The 20,465-nt window shown below is 41.8% G+C and overlaps 1 protein-coding gene across 3 annotated transcripts in view; it reads right to left on the reverse strand.

Annotated features, from left to right (window-relative positions):
• Positions 1–992: 992 nt before the first annotated feature.
• Positions 993–20,465, reverse strand: part of arhgef18b (rho/rac guanine nucleotide exchange factor (GEF) 18b) — a 35,134-nt gene continuing 15,661 nt past the window's right edge. The window contains exons 13-30 of one of the 3 annotated variants that reach the window (XM_046391359.1): positions 19,533–19,673; positions 18,932–19,182; positions 18,688–18,813; positions 18,441–18,558; positions 18,051–18,302; positions 17,865–17,941; positions 17,523–17,701; positions 17,276–17,349; positions 16,742–16,927; positions 16,424–16,570; positions 16,000–16,115; positions 15,411–15,479; positions 15,193–15,240; positions 14,751–15,014; positions 14,488–14,637; positions 6,769–7,117; positions 5,995–6,138; positions 993–5,476 (exon numbers count right to left, since the gene is read on the reverse strand). In XM_046391359.1, coding sequence (XP_046247315.1) covers positions 5,148–5,476; positions 5,995–6,138; positions 6,769–7,117; positions 14,488–14,637; positions 14,751–15,014; positions 15,193–15,240; positions 15,411–15,479; positions 16,000–16,115; positions 16,424–16,570; positions 16,742–16,927; positions 17,276–17,349; positions 17,523–17,701; positions 17,865–17,941; positions 18,051–18,302; positions 18,441–18,558; positions 18,688–18,813; positions 18,932–19,182; positions 19,533–19,673 — 3,020 coding nt within the window. In that variant the 3' untranslated portion in view covers positions 993–5,147. Of the gene's footprint in view, positions 5,477–5,994; positions 6,139–6,768; positions 7,118–14,487; positions 14,638–14,750; positions 15,015–15,192; positions 15,241–15,410; positions 15,480–15,999; positions 16,116–16,423; positions 16,571–16,741; positions 16,928–17,275; positions 17,350–17,522; positions 17,702–17,864; positions 17,942–18,050; positions 18,306–18,440; positions 18,559–18,687; positions 18,814–18,931; positions 19,183–19,532; positions 19,674–20,465 lie in introns of all 3 variants that reach the window. The other 2 variants (XM_046391360.1, XM_046391362.1) reach the window with 2 other exon arrangements.

Raw genomic sequence — 20,465 nt, forward strand, 5'->3', positions numbered from 1 at the left:
TTGTGGTGCCGCTCAGTAGCCAGGCCGAAGCCTTCCAACCTGCGCGGTGCCAAAGTTCAGAGAAGCTGAATGAAAGAGCGGAAACAAATGTAAACCAACTGCTGACACAGTCTATCAAATTAAGATTTGTCTCAGCATTTTATGAGCCTGCAGGGAGGTTTGTCTGTCTCAGTGGAGCGTCTATGGGTTTAACTTTGCGGTTTGAAGGGCCTCTGACTGTGAACAACAACAACAAATACTCCCGAGTTCCTGCATACGCTGCATTACATAAAACGCCTCTTAGCTGTGAGGCGGCAGAGTGGAGGACAACTGGAGACACTGGATTTGGGGGGTGGGGGGGTGGGTGTGCACAACAAGACTTGAAACGGGCTGAACAGTATAAGGAGCGAGACAGAAACAAAGACGGTGTAAAATGCAGCTTCCCTCCACAGGGGAAGCAGCTTGGAAAAATAATTGTTGAGAGGAGACAGAGGAAAGCCACTAATGACAGCAGACAATAAAAAACTGGCCACTATTGTAGCGTCTTCCCAGCCAGAATGACAATAACACAGGAACCAACAGGCCTGCTCTTAGCAAGGTCCACAGAGGGATTGAACAGCCACAACCACAGCACCTGAAAATAGTGCCTTGCCTGGGGAGAGACTGTTATTAGGTTGTCTAAACACAGGGTCAATAAGACTATTACTGCACCTCCTAGACACTGAGAAATGGCAAGGGTGCTAGCTAATTGGGTGGTAAGGATTATTTTGACAAGCAGTGAATCTAAATAATGGGGAAGAATTATAAGTTACACACACACAGTTGTGAGGGGGGAAAATAAGACAGAGAACAAATATTTGTAAATACAAATTTACCTGAATGGGAAACATTCATTGCATGTTTGACTTTTGCCTAAACAGCAATGATCCAAATATGCATCAAAAAAAGAGCGTTTCCAGGCTGTGATTTTTGAAGACACAAAAAAAAAAAACAAAAAAAAACACAGATAAACATCATTTTAAGACTTTTTATTACTAAGCTCTCTCTAAGGCAGCAGTTTGTGTCCACAGTTCATTCTAAAGTCTGGCAGTGAATAAAATAAAATGGTACAAAAATCAGTTCTGATGTGTGCTACAAACATCATTAGACAGCTCTTGGTCAATAAAAGTTCACAGACAATAATAATAAGCATTATAAACATTCATTTTCCCCTTCAAGTATGCTACTATCCAAAGTGACTAGTGTAAAGTTGGCCGAGGAAATAAAATATGTTCATGGTTATTTACACATTATAGGTCCAATATGTGTGCATAAAACCACACGGCTGGAAATGCGTCGGTTAGAAATGTTTCTGCTGCGTTTTGGGAGGCGAGCATACACACACGGACACACACACAACGATGTGACTGAAGTTTAACAACAGAGAGCAGAGGTTAAGCATTTCAGTACAGCAAGATAATATTTAAGACATGAGTTGATGCAAGAAGTGGCACAAACAGGCAGCAAGGACCTCATCTGCAGAGGTTTACTAAGAGTCATGTGCCTGAAAGGCTCTTTATACCAGCTTTTCCTGTTGCCTAACATCTCTCATTCAGAATTAAAGGAGACAATAAAAAAAACAGGAAAATGGACAGACGTGAAGCATGAAAGGTCATTCTTAAGTTTGGAAAAAGTGGTCTAACAAAAAACAATCACAACTCAAGCTTCACTTTTCCTGAAGTTTCAAACGCATCACATGGTATCCATTAGCAAACATGTAAGATCAGTAGCTGCAGTGATTTCGTCAATAGCACTTGGAGGACTTCTTGTCCATGTCAGCCTTCGGGTTATCAAGCTTCTAAGTGGAAGTTGAGTTGAAATCGTTTTGTCAAAGTCTGGAAACATATGTACATCTTTAAGAGGTTCCACTCACTCAAAACCACCAAGTATGTTCACATGCACATTAATATTCCACTGCTGTTGTGACTGAGACATGACATACATATCATGTCTTCTCACCTTATCTGGATAATAAAAAGATTCAGATTGTTGGCTTGTGCCATGGGGAACACATTTGTGATCTTGTGGACGTGTGGAAGCAAAAATAAAAAATTAAAAAACAAAAACTCAGCAAATCCCATAATTAAAAAAACAAAACAAAGAAAGACAGAAAAAATAAGACCTGAAGTAGGACACAAGATGGATTACAATGTACTGTGAACACACTTCTTATGGATGCTCCCCGGAGGATGTTTTCACAAGTAATAACACTTTGTGGACGACCACACAACCAGCACAGTGTCATTTAACCTTCGTATGAGAGCACGGACAGGAACCCGGTCGGCCGAATGCGTCTTTGGTTTAACCAAATGAAACAAGCTGATGATTTTGTTTCACAGCTGCTACATAATCTTGCTGAAACGTTACGTGTGAATCGCAGGAGAAAGACGACAGACAGCACACCTCGACTTCAATGCTACAACATCGACACACAGCAGGTTAAATACGCACACCATCATCTTCTTCAATTCATTTAAACAACAGCAAAGACTGATTGCGGTTTCATTAAACTACCATGAGACTGTCCACACAGTAAGTACTGTACTCTACATACACACCCACATGTGTATTTTAAGCGTATATACACATATGCACAAACAGTCTTTTGGCTGACTTTTGCGTCTTAATTCACTTGAAATCTCTCTGTTTCTATTACAACAATGCATAGAGCGGCCGCTGCAACAGTATGTACAACAACATGCATAATATACACAACAACACTCAGAAAACTTGCTCACACTCCAGGTAGTGATCAAACACAGTTATTTAGACACAGACAAAATGCTCCTCTGACATTTTCCCATCCAGAGACTCAAAACACATTAATGTGTCAACTACTCCATGATTTAAAGGGGTTCTTGCAAATATACAGATAAAGAAAATGAGATCTCCATACTTCTTCTGTGAAGAAAGATAAAGACTGAAATTGTAGACAACAGCTGATAGTCATTTTTGCTGCAGGACTACTGTGTCCATCACAGTACCGTTTTTCTGTCAGGCACAGAGATAAAAGACCCAGCTAATGAAATGTCATCAGCAATCAATGAAACACACAGTCGATGAGGCCTCAGGGTCTCAATTAAAACTGACATCTTCATATATATATATATATATATATCTAAGATTTACCAGTTTAATTAAAACAAACGGATCCTGAAAAATTTACAAACTGTCAAGCCAGCAGAATGAGGTCCACAGACGCAAACTTTCAAAAACATGACTCGTCAATCACATTATGAATGTTTAATTTACTAACTTGAGTGGAAAAAAAAATGGGACTGAAGTGGACTCAACTGAGAAACCATAAGCTTCAACATTCTGCACACGCCGGCAGTGTTGTCCCACGAGTCTCTAGAAGACTCAGAACATGTATGCTGTATACGCGCAGTTTAAGCGATGAGTATTAAATAATCCAATAAACCACAGGAGTGAAGCCATTTCAGAGGGGATATTAAAGTTTTACTGCTGTGCTCCATCATGCACATTTAGACTTCGCTGCTGTCGTCCAATTTGTTTAAATGTGAGATAACACATTACAGGCTTTAATTGTAATGGATTTACTAGTGCAAAAATCACTACGTTCTATTTTCTAATAGTCTAACAAGGGATTTTAATATTTTCAGTCAATATCAACTCTGTTTACTATCTCCATATTGTGATTATTGCTTGTGTTCTCTTGTAAGTCTGTCACCCCAATTTTTCTCATCGCTGTTGAAACAGTTAAAAGTGAATTTAACCCTTAAAAACAAAATTCAGCATAAAATGTCATGAACTGTACAGTACGTTATATGTTCCTCACAGATGTGTCTCTTAAAGGAATAGTTTATGTGAAAGCTAACGTGAGACAAACTCAGTGAAGCCTTTCTGGCGTCTACAACATACAACATGCTGAGTAGAGTTAAGTGTAGCTTATTATCTGGATGTTTATGGGGTCAATAGCAGCTGACTGCTAAAAGTTTCAGAAATATGTATGTAAACTCAGTAGGTTTAAGGCTAATTTAAGTGCAACCCAAATTTACATTTATTTGTTTATTAAAAATTTCTGAATTAAAAAAAGAAGTGGGCTTTTATCAATCAGCTAATACACTAACTGTTAGCTAATCTGTAGGTATGTGAAATGGTGTTTAGAAATACTACGGCTCCTTCTTTTCTTTAAAGAAGACCTACTGGTAAGAAATAAAGTAAACTAAGCTCACATAACTTTACATAACTTTCAACTGTACAGACCCAGTGAAGGCTTGCATGAGTTTGTCTCACTTAGCACAAGCTGGAAAAGAAAAACAGAAGAATCTTCCCCGAACCGAACTCTCTCTTATTAAAATGAATTATTATTACAAAACAGCATGAAAAAAAACCAAAATAGTTCGTCTGTAATCTGCTGACCAAAACAAGTCACATCCAGTGGCAACACTAGAAATGTACTCCAGAAGTTCAGACGTCTGCAATAAGATGATGAGGAACAAGAACAACAAAATGAAATTTTAACAACTGTACAACCACACAATACACATTTAGTCCACAGAACTCGATTCATTAGTCCAGAATGGAGTATTTACACTGTGCAAATGAAACAGCAAGCAGAGAGCGTTCATTTATTAAGAGGTGGATCATATCAGAGCTCCTGTTCAATCGTATGTTGTGGTTCCAGGTCGAGTAGAAGCAGACGGTTAAGGTCAGGGGGTGCCGTCGCTACACCTTTCACTTTTCGTGCTCCACTAACCTCAGTCTCGATCACTCGACCAACATGACAGATCACATTGGCCTTTTCAGTCAAATGCCCTTCAGCTCTCACAAGTCTTTGGATTGGTATAACTTAATTTTAAACCTTTTCATACATGATACACAAACCTTTGTTTTGCCAAAAATTTCCTCTCTATACCTGCTGTCCTCTTAGGTTGAGAATTTGAACTCAAAATTAAATAAAAAAATGAAACTGTGGCAGCTTCAAAACTAAGATGGAGTAGCAGTGTTAAATGGAAATGTTCTTTCTGCATGGGCTACTGCAGTGCTGACCTTACTCAAACCTACGTAACAGCACACCTGCCCACACTAAACATACCATCAACATCACATTATGTCATGTAAGAGGCTCCTTGGAATGGGACACATGCTGATCTGAAGGCTGCAGTTTAGAAGAAGATGACGTCCTCCTTGTTGAGGTCTTCTGTGTTGATCTTGTAGGGTGGCGGCAAGCTGTGGCTGTGGCTGAGGCCGTGAATATTTACCTGGACATGGGACTGGGCGTTAGCGCTGTGGCTCTGCGGCTGCACATGGGCCTGGAACGGGAGGGAGCCGGTGCTCTGCGAGTGGGGAGGGATGGTGGGAGGCTGCATGGAGGGCTGAAGATGGGACTGTGCAGGGGGCATGGGAGGTTTCTGAACATTTGGAGGGTGGGAGGTGCTGATGGAGGAGGTGGACTGGGGGTCTGGATCACCGCTCTCTGGAGGACTTAGCTGATCTGTCAGAGACATACAAGAAAGGCTATTAGAGAACAAGGGATTACTTTAAAAATAGCATAAAAGCTAGCAGCAGATTAGTTATTAGTACCTGTGAACACAGGCTTACCCAGCCTAACTGCAATCTATCACATAAAAATCCTGCCAGTGTTTCCTTTAGGCAGCAGTAATTGTGAGGGCGCAGGATTAAAGTGTTAACATGTCTGTGTCAGCAGTACACCCTGCCATTAATCACAGTAAAGCATGTGAAACTGATAGGTGTTTACAGAGGGTGAGGCTGGGCATGAAGGTAAGCTTCAGGGAGGAGGAACGTGATCGGGTGGGGTCCGGTTTGTCGAGGCAGAGAACGTGTGTGCGTCATGTTTGTGTTTGTGAGAACCAAATTTAATAATGTAGCAGACAAGACAGACGAGAAGAGATTATTATGTTTGGGTTTCTGTCCTTACGGAGCAAAGGAGGAAGCGTGGGCGTGTGCTCAGGAAGGGTTTGTGTGTATGTAGAAGAAAAAAAAAAGTAGTACCTGCGTGATGATGCAGGGAGGAAGGCTGAGGAGGGGCCGACAGCGGGAGCTGCTGGTGGGGGCTGATGGAGCGCTTGGCCTTGAGGGAGCAGTCATCTCGGGCGGACAGCTTCAGCGGCAGCATCTGCTTCATATCCACTGAGGCTGGGGGGAGGGAGAGCAAAGAGGGAGAAAAGACAACAAGAGACAAACACAGACAGAAGGCGATTCAATTGTAAAATTAGATTTCACTGGAAAATTAGAGCAGCCTAGCCCCTCTCAGGCCACTTTTCCATATATCCGAGGGCAGACTCAATTCAGACAGCTAATGTGATCCTAATGAGCTACTTGAGTCATGCTGATCAGGTCACGCTCATGCCAGGAACAGATGGCTTGTATACTGATGACAGTGAGCAATAAAAATCCATTTTAAAACAGAAAAAGCTGCATTGTTATACATCAACTGCAAGAGTAAAAGAGAGGAGAAAAGCTCAATGCAGCACTCACAAAACAGTACTTTTATGTTAGTATGAGTGGCGTCTGACACACTGCAGGCAGCTGCTTTTTGACAGGAAAACACAACATCAAAACATCAAACTGTGTGACTGTTGAGGGGCAGGCTGGTAGAAAGTGTGTAACAAAAAAGTCCAACAATCCACGAATGAATGTCTGAGTTATTTCCATTAAAAATTTCTATTTGTGAGTGCACATTATGTAAAGAACGAATACGCTAGGACTGTAACGATTAGCTGAAAAAGCCTCTCATCTGTTTATTTTCCTATCTAACTTACTTACCAGTGCTGTCAGTGCGATGTGAGGCTTTGCTAATTTTGCCTCCTTTTCCTTTGCCGCTGCTGAAGGCTGCCAGCTTGGTGGGGATCTGCTGTTGCACCCCCACCGCTTTGTGCTGCTGGTTGGTGGTGCTGAAGAGATGAAGGGGCACCTCTGTCTTCAGCGGCAGCGTTGAGGAGCTTGTCTCCCGACGCATCACTTCGGGACGCTCTGGATAGTCGGCTGGCGCAACAGACAGGCTGCCGCGCAACTGGGGCTTCTGGGGAAGGGGCAGGTCGGAGGCACCGGTGGAGGTGGCGTGGCCAGAGGACAAGAGGAGCTCCCCGTTCAGGCTGCCGGACAGAGGAGTCACCTGGAGGAGGAGACTGCAGGTTATTTGCTGAGATGTGACTTAAGTCTTCTTCACATCTTCAAAACTTAAAAATCAGTACTCAAGTTTACAAAGGGATGGCTTCCCAACACTGCACTGTAATTATCCATGTTTGTAGTTGGATTTAGAATCTGAGTTGTGGAACTTGTCACGTTTGCATGTTGTGTGTACTGTTAGTTATGCATGAGGATCTTTTTAGTATTTTTTTGAAGAAAAAACAAAAACTGATCTTCTTAAGAGTACGGAAAACACTCTTGCACACAGAGACAGAAACTATAAATCGTCTGTGTGCCGCCGTGCCATTACAGACACACAATCTGTTGAGGAACAGGGCTTTTATGGGCTGAGGAGGGAATCAGAAACACATGAGACGCTTTCTGCTGAGCACACAGTTTGGTAAGTTTGGTAACAAGCTTTTGATGTGCTCCAAGAGGCTCAAGGACAATGTGCACGCGCGCACACACACACACACAGACACGCACACAAAATGAGAAACATAAAACCCTTAATAGTCCCTGTGCACATAAAGGCGTGTCTAACAAAACAGGCTGGGCTGTTAAACAAGTACGGGAACAAGAAAATGGGTCTCATGACATCAGTGGATAAAAAGACACTGACTGCATTGTCCACTTAATTACTAGACTGAAGGAAAGATGATCTACAGATAGAGCCAACATTATCATCCAATCTACATTCAGAGAGTCTGGCCTGGAGGATTTCTGCTACAATGGAGCCATGCAGTGTTTGTATGCACTAGTAATCCCAGATGTGTTGCAATACTTTGGCTATAAAGAGCATCTTTTCACCATGTTAAAGTAAAACATACAAGTTTAAACCCTTCAACATTGTGACCCGGAGTGCTGAGGACACGTGTCACACGTTAAATGGAAAAAGTCAAAATATAAAAGAAAACCAGTCATAAAGGTTTAGGATGGTTGTTAAGAATCAGCAACCACGTAAATAATAAACAACCTCCAAAAGCAAATTCTTCAAAGTCTTCAGACCAGTTATATTATATTATATCAGACTAGTTTAATAACATTTGAGGATGTTTGTTTCTTTGAATTTTCAGTGTTGTGAAATTAAAGGTCCACTAAATAGACATAAGGATTAATAATAAACAGTGATCAGTCACAACATTGATACACCTGCTTGATATTTTGTATGTCCCCTTTGTGCTGTCAAAACAGCTCTGACCCGTCAGGGTAAATGACCCAGGACCTCGGGGGGTATTTTGTGGTCGCTGGCATTGGGTCATCTGCATTGAGGTGGTAGGTTGGACACCACTTATTCTGGTGCATCTCAGAGATTCTCGATCAGGTTGGGGTCTGGAGAGGCTGTGGGCCGTTGTTATGAGGGAGGCTGCCGCTGACGGGAAAGGTTGTTGAAATGGGGGAGGGGTGTATTTGGTCTGAAATGTTTAGGTGGCTGCTATGTGTCAAAGAAGATCCACATGATTGCCAGAAACCAAGGTTTCCCTGCATAACACTGCACTGTAAACAGATGATTAATTTTATTCACTTCAACTGTCAGTGGCATTGATGTTGTGGCTGATCAGTGCACATCTTCATTCACTGGAATCACATACAGCTGTTGCACTACAAGTAACAAAGTAAAAGGTTTAACGTAGACAACTAGTGGTTATTAATGTTATTGTTATATTATTGTTAAAGGGAAATGATGGCACTGGCTGGTAAAAGAACATTTAAATCACTAAATACTGATTGGTAAAATAATATGTAAGAAGTTTTTAAAAATGTCAGTATATCACCAAACAAATATCAGCCAGTCAATCTAACACCAGTTTTAACTGCAGGGTCTTTAACTTGTAGTCAGGCATCATTGGTCTGTAACTCTCTGTTTGGTTATGCATTCCACATGCTACATGACTGATGACCGTGCAGAATACTTCCTGTGGAGATGAGGAACATTCGATCACCGTGTTTTACAAGGCATGAAGGGCAAACTCATCCCACTGCGACTGCGTGTGCAGACTGTAGCTTTCCCCAGTTGTAACGGCAGAGCATGACAGCATGACCCCAGGCAGAGTGGGGCCCTGCAGTGGGGAAAGTCTCCACACTTCCATCCCTAAATCCCTTTTTTTTTCTTTCCTTCCATCATTTTCCCCTCTTTCTGCACTCACTCATTTTGGCACACAGATGTTCTATTGTCCCCAAAACAAGGTGATCGGCTTCAAGCGGCATAAACAGCAGGTTTCCAGGGCAGTAATGGTGCGGAAGCTACAGAGCACAAACAGGCCTGACTGACAGCACATAAACAATTAGCACTGGCTGCCTTCCAGAGGCTTCTGTTAATGACAGGCTTGGACTAGCTAATTATATAGCCAGGTTCTTTTCATCCTGAAACTTCCTGGATACTATCATTTCATACATATCTCCAAAACACTGCACAGTGCCCTGTACACAATGGACAGCCAGTGGAAAGGAGATACCGACTGTTACCTAAACTGGATGATGTTTGGAGTCGGAGAACATAATGTGGAAAATGATAAAAAATATAGGGGGGAAAAACAATTGAGAATGAGTTTCTATGGGCTGTGTGAAGCCTTGAGTTGTGGTAAATAATGAGTTTAGCAAACGCTACAGGTTTAACCCCGTCTAATCCAAAATTAAATTATGTCTAAATGATCACAGAGCAAACATTATTTTTAAGCTCGGTGGTGAGCAATGACTCGGCTATTTATACAGTGACTCAGAGTCAGGACTTTTGAGGCGAAACATTACGTCAGAGCTGAAATGATTACTGGATTAATAAAATTACTCAACAACACTTTGAACTCTTACAGCAAACATAACATTCTCTGATTCCAGTTTTTACAATGTGAAGATGTTCCACTTTATCAGTTTTATATCAGTGGAAAATGGAATATTTATTTTTTTTGAATTGTTGGCTGGACAAAACAAGACATCTGAACTTCTTCTATTTAACATTTTTCACAGTTTCATACACTTAAGACTTGACAGATAATTAACCAGGAACATTACGCAACTATTTTACCTTAAAATAATGACTTTATAATCATTTTGATGGGGCACTGACTTATAACTGCCACCTGAACCCCAAATGGTTGTTTCTGCACTATGTTACTTTGCTTAGGCAAGTACGATCAAAACATTTTATAGCACTGAATAACATTTTTTTTTCTAGGGGAGGATCCCCAATTTCACTGATTATCTAACTGAACAAGTCTGTTCCCCATTTTAAAACATAACCAGGCACCCTGATCATCACTTTTATCCTATTAAAGATTCTTGTGAAACTATGTCATAACTAGCATTTGAACATTTGAGTTGAGTGACCTTGGCCCCTGACCACCAAATTCTAATCAGTCCATTGTTGAGTCCAAGCGGACGTTTGTGCTAAATTTGAAGAAATTCCTTCAAAGCATTGAGAAATATCACATTCATAAGAATGGGATGAACAAATGGACAGCCTACTGGCGAGCATAAAAACCAAACTATTGATTGACAACCTGCACATGAATTGAAAATGAAAATAATCTTTTTGTTTAAGCCCTCTATCAGGTTACCTAAACCTGAAGACTCATGGCTAAAAACGCACGAAAGAAAAGGGCAACTTAGTTTATAGACAATTAGTCCAGGGTGAACCCTGCCTCTTGCCGGTAGTCAGGACAGGCGACCCTGACAGATAAGTGATATACAAAATGGATGGATGGAAGGAACAGAAAAGTATTGCACACAGTGTGCAGCAAACAGGTGGAAGAGCTACACTGACAGATGGTGCAGAAAGATCTGCCCTAAAGCTCAGTGTTCTGTATTAGCTCTGCAAAGCAACCAATACTGACTGATTATAAAAGAAATGAGTCACAATCATGTTGGTAGGTGTTTGCGTGTGTGTGTTACTGAGTAAAACGGTACTGCTTGGATTTTAACTTTTTTTCCCAGGCTGCAGGAACACACTCTGACAACAGCATCATAAATCAGCCTGAAGGACCGTGGCTGTAGAGGGGAAGAGATAACCGAGGGCAGGGGACACAAATACAGGTTACTGTTTTAACACTGACACTTTTCATGTTTCTCTTGAGTTTTGCCAACCTTAACCTTTCAGGTAGCAAGCAGTTTTATATTTTTCCCGCTCTTGATCAAAAAGCTGAAAAAAAAAGAGCAGCTGTTAAAATAGATGCTTTGCCAAAAGGCATCTTAACTGACATAACTGAAGAGCGACAGTTATTCTTCCATGCATTTCCACTTCACGACTTTTCTGGGAGACCAAGGTTTGAACCACTGACTTTGAAGTCATGAGCCCAATTTATACGCTCAAGTGTTTCCACTGACTGCATACCATTGATACTGACTGCTGTTTTGTGTAGGTAATTTCTCTTCTTGTTTACAGTTAATCAAATCCCCCAAAAATCCAGCTCCAAGCTTGATTATGAACATGCCTTACGACTTGGCATTTACAAGACTATTGAGCAAATCAGACTTGAGGCTCTGTCCTGGGACAGAGCCAGTAAAGGAGTTTGCACCCAGTGCCTTGCCTATCAAGGGGCCAACTTTGATCAGATGAGATAAAACATGAAAGAGAAGCTCCCCTGAAGTCAGGACATGCTGCGACTAGCACCGCTCTTGCACAAACACTCACATATGTTCTGAAACACAAACACAGGGAGGCATGTCTTTTCATTTATAAGGTCTAATTATAGCTCAACGGGTTTGCTGATGAGTCTTAATGTTGGGTGGTGCTGATTAAATGTCTGTTGATATCAGGCTGGCATGGAGCCTGGAACAGATTCTTAGGTCACAGTTGATGAAAAGACTGTTTGATGTGTTTGACAAAGAGGGGGAATTAAACCACTTCCAAATCTCCCACAACCGCAGCCAAGAAAGTCCCATAACCGATCCAACAGTACAGAGCTGCAAACCATACTCCTGCATGTATACAAAACACACAAACACATTACTAAGCTGGTCTAAAACAAATATTATGGCCGTGATTTAATAGGGTGCTGAGTATTGACAGGGTCAACACTGCAGCTGCTTCAGGTCTTATCTTTCAGTCTACGCCACAAACAAACTATGCAGCAATCTTATTCACATCACTATTTCAGTGATGGCCTCTGTAATTACCAGGGTCCCTGGATTACTCATCACTGTAGATTAGATCAGTTGAGCCAGAGGCTTCTTTGCTTCACAAGACCAGAAACTGTGGTTTCCCAGGAGTTACCATGAAGTGTTCCAAGTACAGCTCTCAGTCAGAAGTCTGTCTTCTGCAGCCTGTTATGAGATGAAAAATGCAATAACTCACGTCAGCTGGTTGTTTTTGTGTACGCCTGGAGTCAAGACTCCAGCCAACTGAGGACGGAGGCACGTCATGAAAGGCCTTGTTACCATGAAATCTTTGGGGTGGCAGATAAGTAGCCAGATGTCTGAGGATGTTATGAATAAAGGTGCAGTAGATAAATAAGAAGAGGAAGACAGGCACTGTGGCATTTTTTTTTTTTTTTTGGACTTGAATGGACAACACTGTGTCATCCATCAGTCACTCAGCTTGGTATGCAGAATGAAGAAACACTGACCAACAAGAGATAACTGTGATGCACACCCAGGTAGGAATGTCAGACAGCAGAGAGCTGGAGACAAACTCAGTCAGAAAGGCATTTGTGTCAGTGTGGCCCTGGCAGACAGCTCATCGGGTGATTAGTCCAACTTCTTGGAAAACAGCAAGCCAGTTTTTTCACATACTGACCAACTTTTCAAGGAGGAAAAATGACAGTGAATCACACTGCTGTCATGACAGCATGACAGCATCAGAGTGAACAACCCCATCATCAGGTGTGATTTGCATCAGGCTGATGATGTATTCATACAGTAAGGAGGCGACACTCTTCATGCTCCTCTCCTTGTGACAAAATGTATCCAGCAATTAAATCAAAACCAGTTTATAAAAATTACAAAACCAGCTATGCATTAATAGCGAAAGCCATACAAGAAAAAGCGCACTTCAGGTATTTTAATAATAATTTGACAGCATGTGAGGATATTGTTTACACTGAAGAACAACTACTTGTGTAAAGTTTATGGATGGGCAAAGTGATAATCAGAATGAATAATTTAGCCTTAAAATAATATTGCAGTGTAGCTTTGCAATAACAAACTTTATGATATATCATAGAATTCTTAAAAAAAAAAAAACATTATTAATTGTTGCCACTAATAAAGTGTGTTTGGTTGTCTCGTGTTTTCGGGCTCTCTATAAAATCAACTTCATGAAACATGGTGAAATCTGTAATTTCATTAATTTGTATTTGAATACTGTGATAAAAGATGACACGTACTGTGATTGAGGTTTTGCATTCATACCCCTAATAAGCACAGCACAACTGCTGTTACAAGTTAATCTTTTCAGTTTGATTAGAAGATAAAGTCAGTACAGAGATAAAACTGAACATGGTACACTTACCCTTATGTCTAATCAGCTTGCCAATCACTAAAACGGGATCTTGATATAGAGCTTTGGAAACACTAAAGGCTGATATTAAGTGACTTTGCCATAGCTCCTTGACAGATCTGTTAGCAGAGCATGGAATTACAGTCAGTGACTCTTCCTCAAAGCTCTTCTCCCATGAAACTCACAAACAATGGCCTGCATTGTACTGTGAGGAGGGAAAGACTCAAACAAGTAAGGAAACACAGGGAGGACAAAAAGGAAAAAGGGGTAAAGGAGAGGTGAAGAGAAAGACTGCACCTTGTGTAGGTGGAGTCCAGGACTCAGTGGTTAAAAATGTATTAGTTTTATGCACTTTTATCTCGTTCCTATCGCTGAAACACGCTGTGGGAGCTGACACCAAATTCCAACCAAGCACATTTCTACTTTCGCATTTGCTACTAATGGATGACAATAATATGAATAATTACAGAACAATCTAACACTGATTTAGGGGTGACCGAGGCAGACACTGCCATCAAAAGCAGAAGACTGGCAAGATTATAAGTGCAAACAGCCACCCAGCACTTCGACCTTGTCTTCAGTTTTACTACTACCACTTTAAAAAGGTGCAGTAATACACTCTTTTGTGATCTTAAAGTCAGAGTTGCATATTTTTCAAAAGTATTTTTTAAAATCAGTGTTATTCTAAGCTTCATTTATAGTTTCTTCTATGTGACTCACAGGGTACACATGATGTAAATTTGGTCTGCTAACGTGCTAAACATCCTCAACTTCTACTTGACAGTCCTGGCCTGTATGCTGAGCCTCTTCTCTAAACATAAGGCATACTGTGATGTTCTTGCATAAACAAATTTTGCATTTTGTTCTGCCATTAAACACCTACTTATGGCATTTAATATCATATCCACCACAATTTCCCCCACCTCAATTGTCTTCCTCTTGATCTTCTTCTGGTTTTCCAGGCGTTCCTTTTCTTTCTCCACAGCTCTGGTGGACTCTCTCAGCCTCTCCAGGTCCTGCTGGTACATCTCCCTCTGACTCTCCAGCTCCTTCCTCTCCTCTGCCAGATGCTCCTGCATTAAAAGAACCATAAATTCAAATATAAAGCATGAAGTTCAGCCTTCTGCACATAACTTTTGCTATTAAAATCTGTCCCACAGTCCTCAGGTAGGACAGAGCACTTCACCTCCAGCCGTCTGCACTCCTCCTCCCTCTGTCGGAGCCTGGCCTCGGTGGCCTCGACTTGCTGGCGGTGCCGCTCCCTCTCCCTTTCCCAGCGCTGCTGCTCCTGCCGGTGCTGAGACTGCAGCTTGTGGAAGCTGGCCAGCTCTTCTCTCTGGAGGGCCAGAGCCCGCTGCTTCTCCTGCTCCAGGAGGACGTTCCCTCTGTGGCGGCCAGACAGCGAGGCCCGCTGCAACTCAATGTGACTGTCCCACTGTGATATGATGGCCTAAAGGCAAGGATAGGAGAAAAGTATTACAAGATCAATAGATATCATATTTGAGTTTTGAAGTGAGAATATGTTTATTTGTTGTTATAACATGTTGGTTATGAAAATTCTCAAGTTTAAGTGATTCAAACCGCAAACACAAACCTCAAATATAATTAGACATCAGTGACAGTATTACCTGCAGACTATAGAGCCTTTGCGAGAGCATCAACACCCTGTCGAAGAACTAGAATGGAGACAAGGGCAACGTTATCATAATCATATAAACACCCGCCCCAAAACAGTACATAATTTTGATTAGCAAACTTCTTATGGATGTATCTTTTTTTTGCTCAGCAGGCATAGCTATGAATACCAACTCCAGAGGTGTAGTGTTGCACAAGGTGACAGAGTTACCTCAGCCTCAGGGAAGGAGTTGGACCAGATGTTGTTCCATCTGGCAGGAGAGCAGCAGCTCTCATCAACCTGAGCAACAACAGTCAGAATCACAGCCAGTCATGAAGCAACATCACTGTTCACCATTATCCTGCATGAAAGCTGAGCACCATCTTTGGTATAAAATACTACTCAAATATTTGTCAGAAATTTGTTAGTATTTCCCTTGGAGCGACACAAAACCAGTTTACCTTTACTAAAATTACCTTATTTAAAACCCTTTTGTAGGTCCACAAATTGCGCAAACTCTGTATGAACCTTTTCACAGCACTACAACTTTCCTCAAAAGTCTGCCTGATCGTTCTCAAAGACCAGGATTTCATGGAAGGTAAACCAAGGAGCACATTGTTTTATCAAGGCTTCATCTATTTATGATAATCTGGAGTGGTCTGCGAGAGGAGGGTTACAGTAAACATAAGGTCATGGAAAATTTCCAATTGACTCGCTCTGGCTATTACTATTTACAGGAAATAGCATGGTGACTCATCCCAAGATATACTGTGCGCACATGTGTATGTGTTTACGTGTGTGTATGCGTATGAGCTCCTACCGTCTGCTCCAGGGTGTGGCTGCCACAGAGGTCTTTGAGCTGTGGGTCTGAGCTGGCTCTCTGGCTTCTGTCTCTGTTTCTGGGCTCGCCAGAAAAGTTCTTCTTCACACTGCCATCTGGCACAGACACATCAACACAGACACACACAAAGACATACACACTATAATAATTAAATACACCCACAGAAATACTGACAATCACAAACACTGCACAGAAACAACACACATGTACATTTAAATCTGGCCCCATGGCTGTCTTGAAATGCCTTGTTTTAGTTAGAAAAAACAATGAAACCAATTCAAGGGATTAAAGCATTTTATTTACTTTTATGTATAATTTGTTAATGGCATAAATGCTGCTGAAAAACAACTGCAAATCCATTAGCTGGCAGACTTCTTCAGGGACTGGACTGTGCTGGACTCACTCTTACTGAGGATCGTAGGGTTGCTGTCATAGCCTCCAAAGGTATCCGCTCGCCTGGGCAGAACCCCTGTGCCATTGCCATCCTCAAGCCGTGAGGTTGGAGCCTCATCCCTGACTCCAGACTGTAGCAGGTTCTGGAGGTTCTCCACTGAAGTGAAAAAGAAAGGAAGTTAAGGCTGAAAAGCCGGACTTAGTGAAGGGTATGAGGGAACAGAAGCAAACAGTCCAGATCAAATCTGTGTGTAAAATTCACACAATGCCATGGTTGCCTTACATTTGAATCTAAAGCAGACACACATATCATGCAGTATCATCCTACCCTCAGTGATAGCTTCTTTGAGAAGGGTCTCCCCCTGCTGGAGGTCTGGGACATCTCCTCGGAGCAGAAGTCTGGTACGTGAAGCTGTATCCTCTGGACCAACCACAGACTCTGCAAATTCTGCAAAAAGCTGCAGCTTTTCAGCAAGAGCCTGGGTGATCACCACATCCCTCTGGCTCAGTCGTTCTACAAGAAGAAACATGACACAGAATAAGTGAACATTTCATTCCTTAAACAATGAATAATGATGCAGGTTGCGACACACGCTACTCAAAAGTGCATCACCACAGCAACCCTTATTCTTTAACCACACCCAAATAGTTTTAGTGTTTTAAACCACTTTTGCCGCAAAGAAGAACATTTTTATTTGCTAAAACAATTTTGACCTCCTGAGGTGAGATGTAGAGAAAAAGTCTGATCACAGTCAAACAGTTTTAAGGTTGATATGATACATGAGCACCCCCTTGTGGGGCTGTATCTGATTTTCCAGGGGATTTCTTTATGCATGTCAGTGTTTACTTGATGTGCGGTTACCTTGAAATTCTTTGAACCTGAAAGCTCGTGCCTCTTCCTCCTCACTAACCAGCCTCTCTTCTGTGTGAGGACAACTAAAGAGGGGACAAGAAAGAAGCCATTACAGAGGAAGGACAGAGGAATGGAAACTGACTAAGGGGTCTATAATTTTTCAGCTATGTCAAAATTATTTTCACATTTTTTTTAACTTTACCCAAAATACAAATGATAACAACTGAATATTTCCTTTCTGAGCAAAGGCAGCTACCTCTCCACAGCTTGCCGTATGTGTGTCATCCAACTGTTACGCTCCTCCTTGGAGTTGGTGTGGATCTCGTACATCTCTGGCTCGTTGGAGGAGGCACAGATAAGAAACATGGCTTTCTCCTCATGGGCCACTTCCCTGACAATCAGCTTCTGAAGAGAGATCACTGACGGCTTGCTGTCCTGGGAGGATAACACAAAAAAGGAAAAAGAAGGGGGAGGAAAAACAATGCTTTTTGATTACTGACACTTCTGGTCTCACTCACATATTACCACATTACTCTTACGTACACACTGTTATTTTAGACAGTGACCTGTGCAGAAAAAAATGAGTATATTCACATACCACTGTAGCAAATACGTATCTCTGATCCTTCTCTTGCAGCAAGATCAATACATCTGACAGGAGGACTGCAAGAATATCTGGAAGGACAAAAATCACAAATGAGACTAAAGGCTTCAGTCTGCAAATTGGAAAGCTCTATGAAAATAGATATCTGTAAGTATATAATAATTCTTTAGGACACATCACCTTTGAGCCTGCCAGAAGCAGCTTTCCAGTTGACTGTGCCCTCATGCAGCAGCCGTCTCCTGACCTGTGCCAGATCCTCCCTGCGAAACACACGACCATCTTTGATTTTTCCAAGTGCCTTTGGCTCCATCTTGTTGTATATGTCTCGGAGTCGAGAGTTCTTCTCATGGAGATTAACGAGCGTGTCAACCTGAACGATGGTGCCTTTAATCAGACACAGTGATCGAGTCAGATCCTCATGCTCCTCTGTATCTGCTGGAAACAGAAAAAACATTTGGAATTTTATAGAATTTAAAATAAAGGTATGAAGAATGAGACTATTCCCTACTAAATATATGGGTGTACTTTCTTTAATTTATTTAGCAGTAAAATTCATGTGAAATGCTGGACCTTCAGTGTACTGTAGAATACGCTCCACTAGTACAGGGTACTTGGTAATTCGCTGTGTTACCAACAGGATACACTCAGTCACACCTAACCTCCGCACAATGGGCAGGTTGTTGATTTTCTGAAAGGGAAATAACACATCACTTAATCTAATGTTTATCATGCTGAAAGTGCACTTTACATACTATACTGGAGAGGTACTGTGGATTATACTGACATCATAAATCAGAAGACTGCTAATGTGTCTTACTCGAATGATGTTTTGGAACTTTTTGTTGTTTTGCAGCTGTTCTTTGTAGAAGCTGACAGCCTCAGTGTGGTGACTGCAGAAATCTCCATAGCTGTCCTTCATCCTCTCGCCTATTTCACCTGAGAACTGGAGAGCAAAGAAACCTGTCAACTCTGGCACACAGATGGCTCTTTGTTTACATGCTGCTCCACGCTGCACTGCGGCAGATGTGCCATGCCGTTCAATCACGTGTTCTCCAGCCTACCTGCGCGATCAGAATGTCTGCCACTCTGTTGATAGTGTAGTTCTTGCTGTTGGGCGAGACCAGGCTTTCTTGCTGCCGCTCTTTGAGACGAGACAAGAAATGTGTGTGAAGCTCGAGGAGGTTTTCCAAGCGGGGGAACAGACAGTCCAACCTGCCCGAGTCCATTTGGAGGTTCTCCTTCAACTCCCGGACGTACACATGCAGCATTATCTTCAGTGTTCGCACATGGTGCATCTCTGTCTGCATCAGCTCTATGCAATGACAGAAATTCACAGGTTTGTTCTGCCATGTAAAGAATATACACACATTGCAATGCTATGGACTGGCTTCATAACCCTCCATAACCTCAACTTTTCCCTCATTCCCCCCCCCCCCCCGTACGTAAATCTGGATAAAGTCATTCCTTAAAATAGTGATGAAATTTAAGGGCTTTTTGTAGCTCCAGAGCAATTTTTCCCTTGTGTTGTGTGTAATACTAACGAGCCAGGGTGACAGCTCACCAAAACTATCCAATCCATGAGCTACCTGCCGATCCGCGGAAGAGGTGACTCACTGACTGGACAGAGCAAGGTGTAAACATGACCCAAGAAATCACACTTACCATATATCACATCCTGCCTCTTCACTGTTTCTTTAGAATACTTCTTAACATGCTGCTGGTCAACGGCCAAACTCCATGACTCCGCATCCAGGTCCTGGGCATCAGACTCCAGATCAGTCCGCACTGCCGCATAGTGAGAATCTGAGGAGAGAAACCGAGCCATCAAAAACTATGACACATTATGGTGTGATGATACAAAACATGTTTTAAGTTGATTCCTGATATGGCGGGAAATTGCACGGGGGTCCATGTTTAGGTCAGAGTTTCCAAAGGAAAGTCAGAGTTAAAGACAAAATGTAATTCAAGTCTTCAAATAATTTGAACAGAATTCTCTACATTTCGGAAAATTCATAAATGATTAACAGTGATTTTCAAGGAATGATTCCTTTTGAAAAGGTCATCAGTTACTTATGGTGAAGCATCCAACTTTAAGAATAGTTCAGCACTGACCTAATGTCTCGTCTTTTTGCGTTTTGGCAGGGCTGAGAATAATACTGTGTGTGAATGAGATAAACTGTCATCGAGTGATGACAGCAAAACGCGCCGTATAAGTTAAAGTTCTCACAGTGTGCATAAGCAATAAATAAGACTAACCTCTGGTATAAAAACAAATGAGGCCAAGCTATTTTTAATCTTCTACTTTAGCCTGAGCACATCTGAACATTCAACTCAAGAGGTGCTAGTATGTTTCTGTCCCTGCACTTTACATTTGCATGACTGTAATACTTGTAAGTGTAGGGACATCCTTAAAAAGGTGTTTGTGATTTTATGATGATCAGTTGAGGTTAGTGCTTAAAATGCTTAAAGAACGTACAAGATAGTAAACCAAATGTTATGCTGCATGCTTTTATTAGGGTCCTTTAGACATTGTCAAATTAGTCATCTGCACTTCTTTCACCAATACACTGTAAAGCACCAGACAGAGAAAACAAG

This window comes from Scatophagus argus, chromosome 6, assembly GCF_020382885.2.
Source record: "Scatophagus argus isolate fScaArg1 chromosome 6, fScaArg1.pri, whole genome shotgun sequence".
Lineage (NCBI taxonomy): Eukaryota > Metazoa > Chordata > Actinopteri > Scatophagidae > Scatophagus > Scatophagus argus.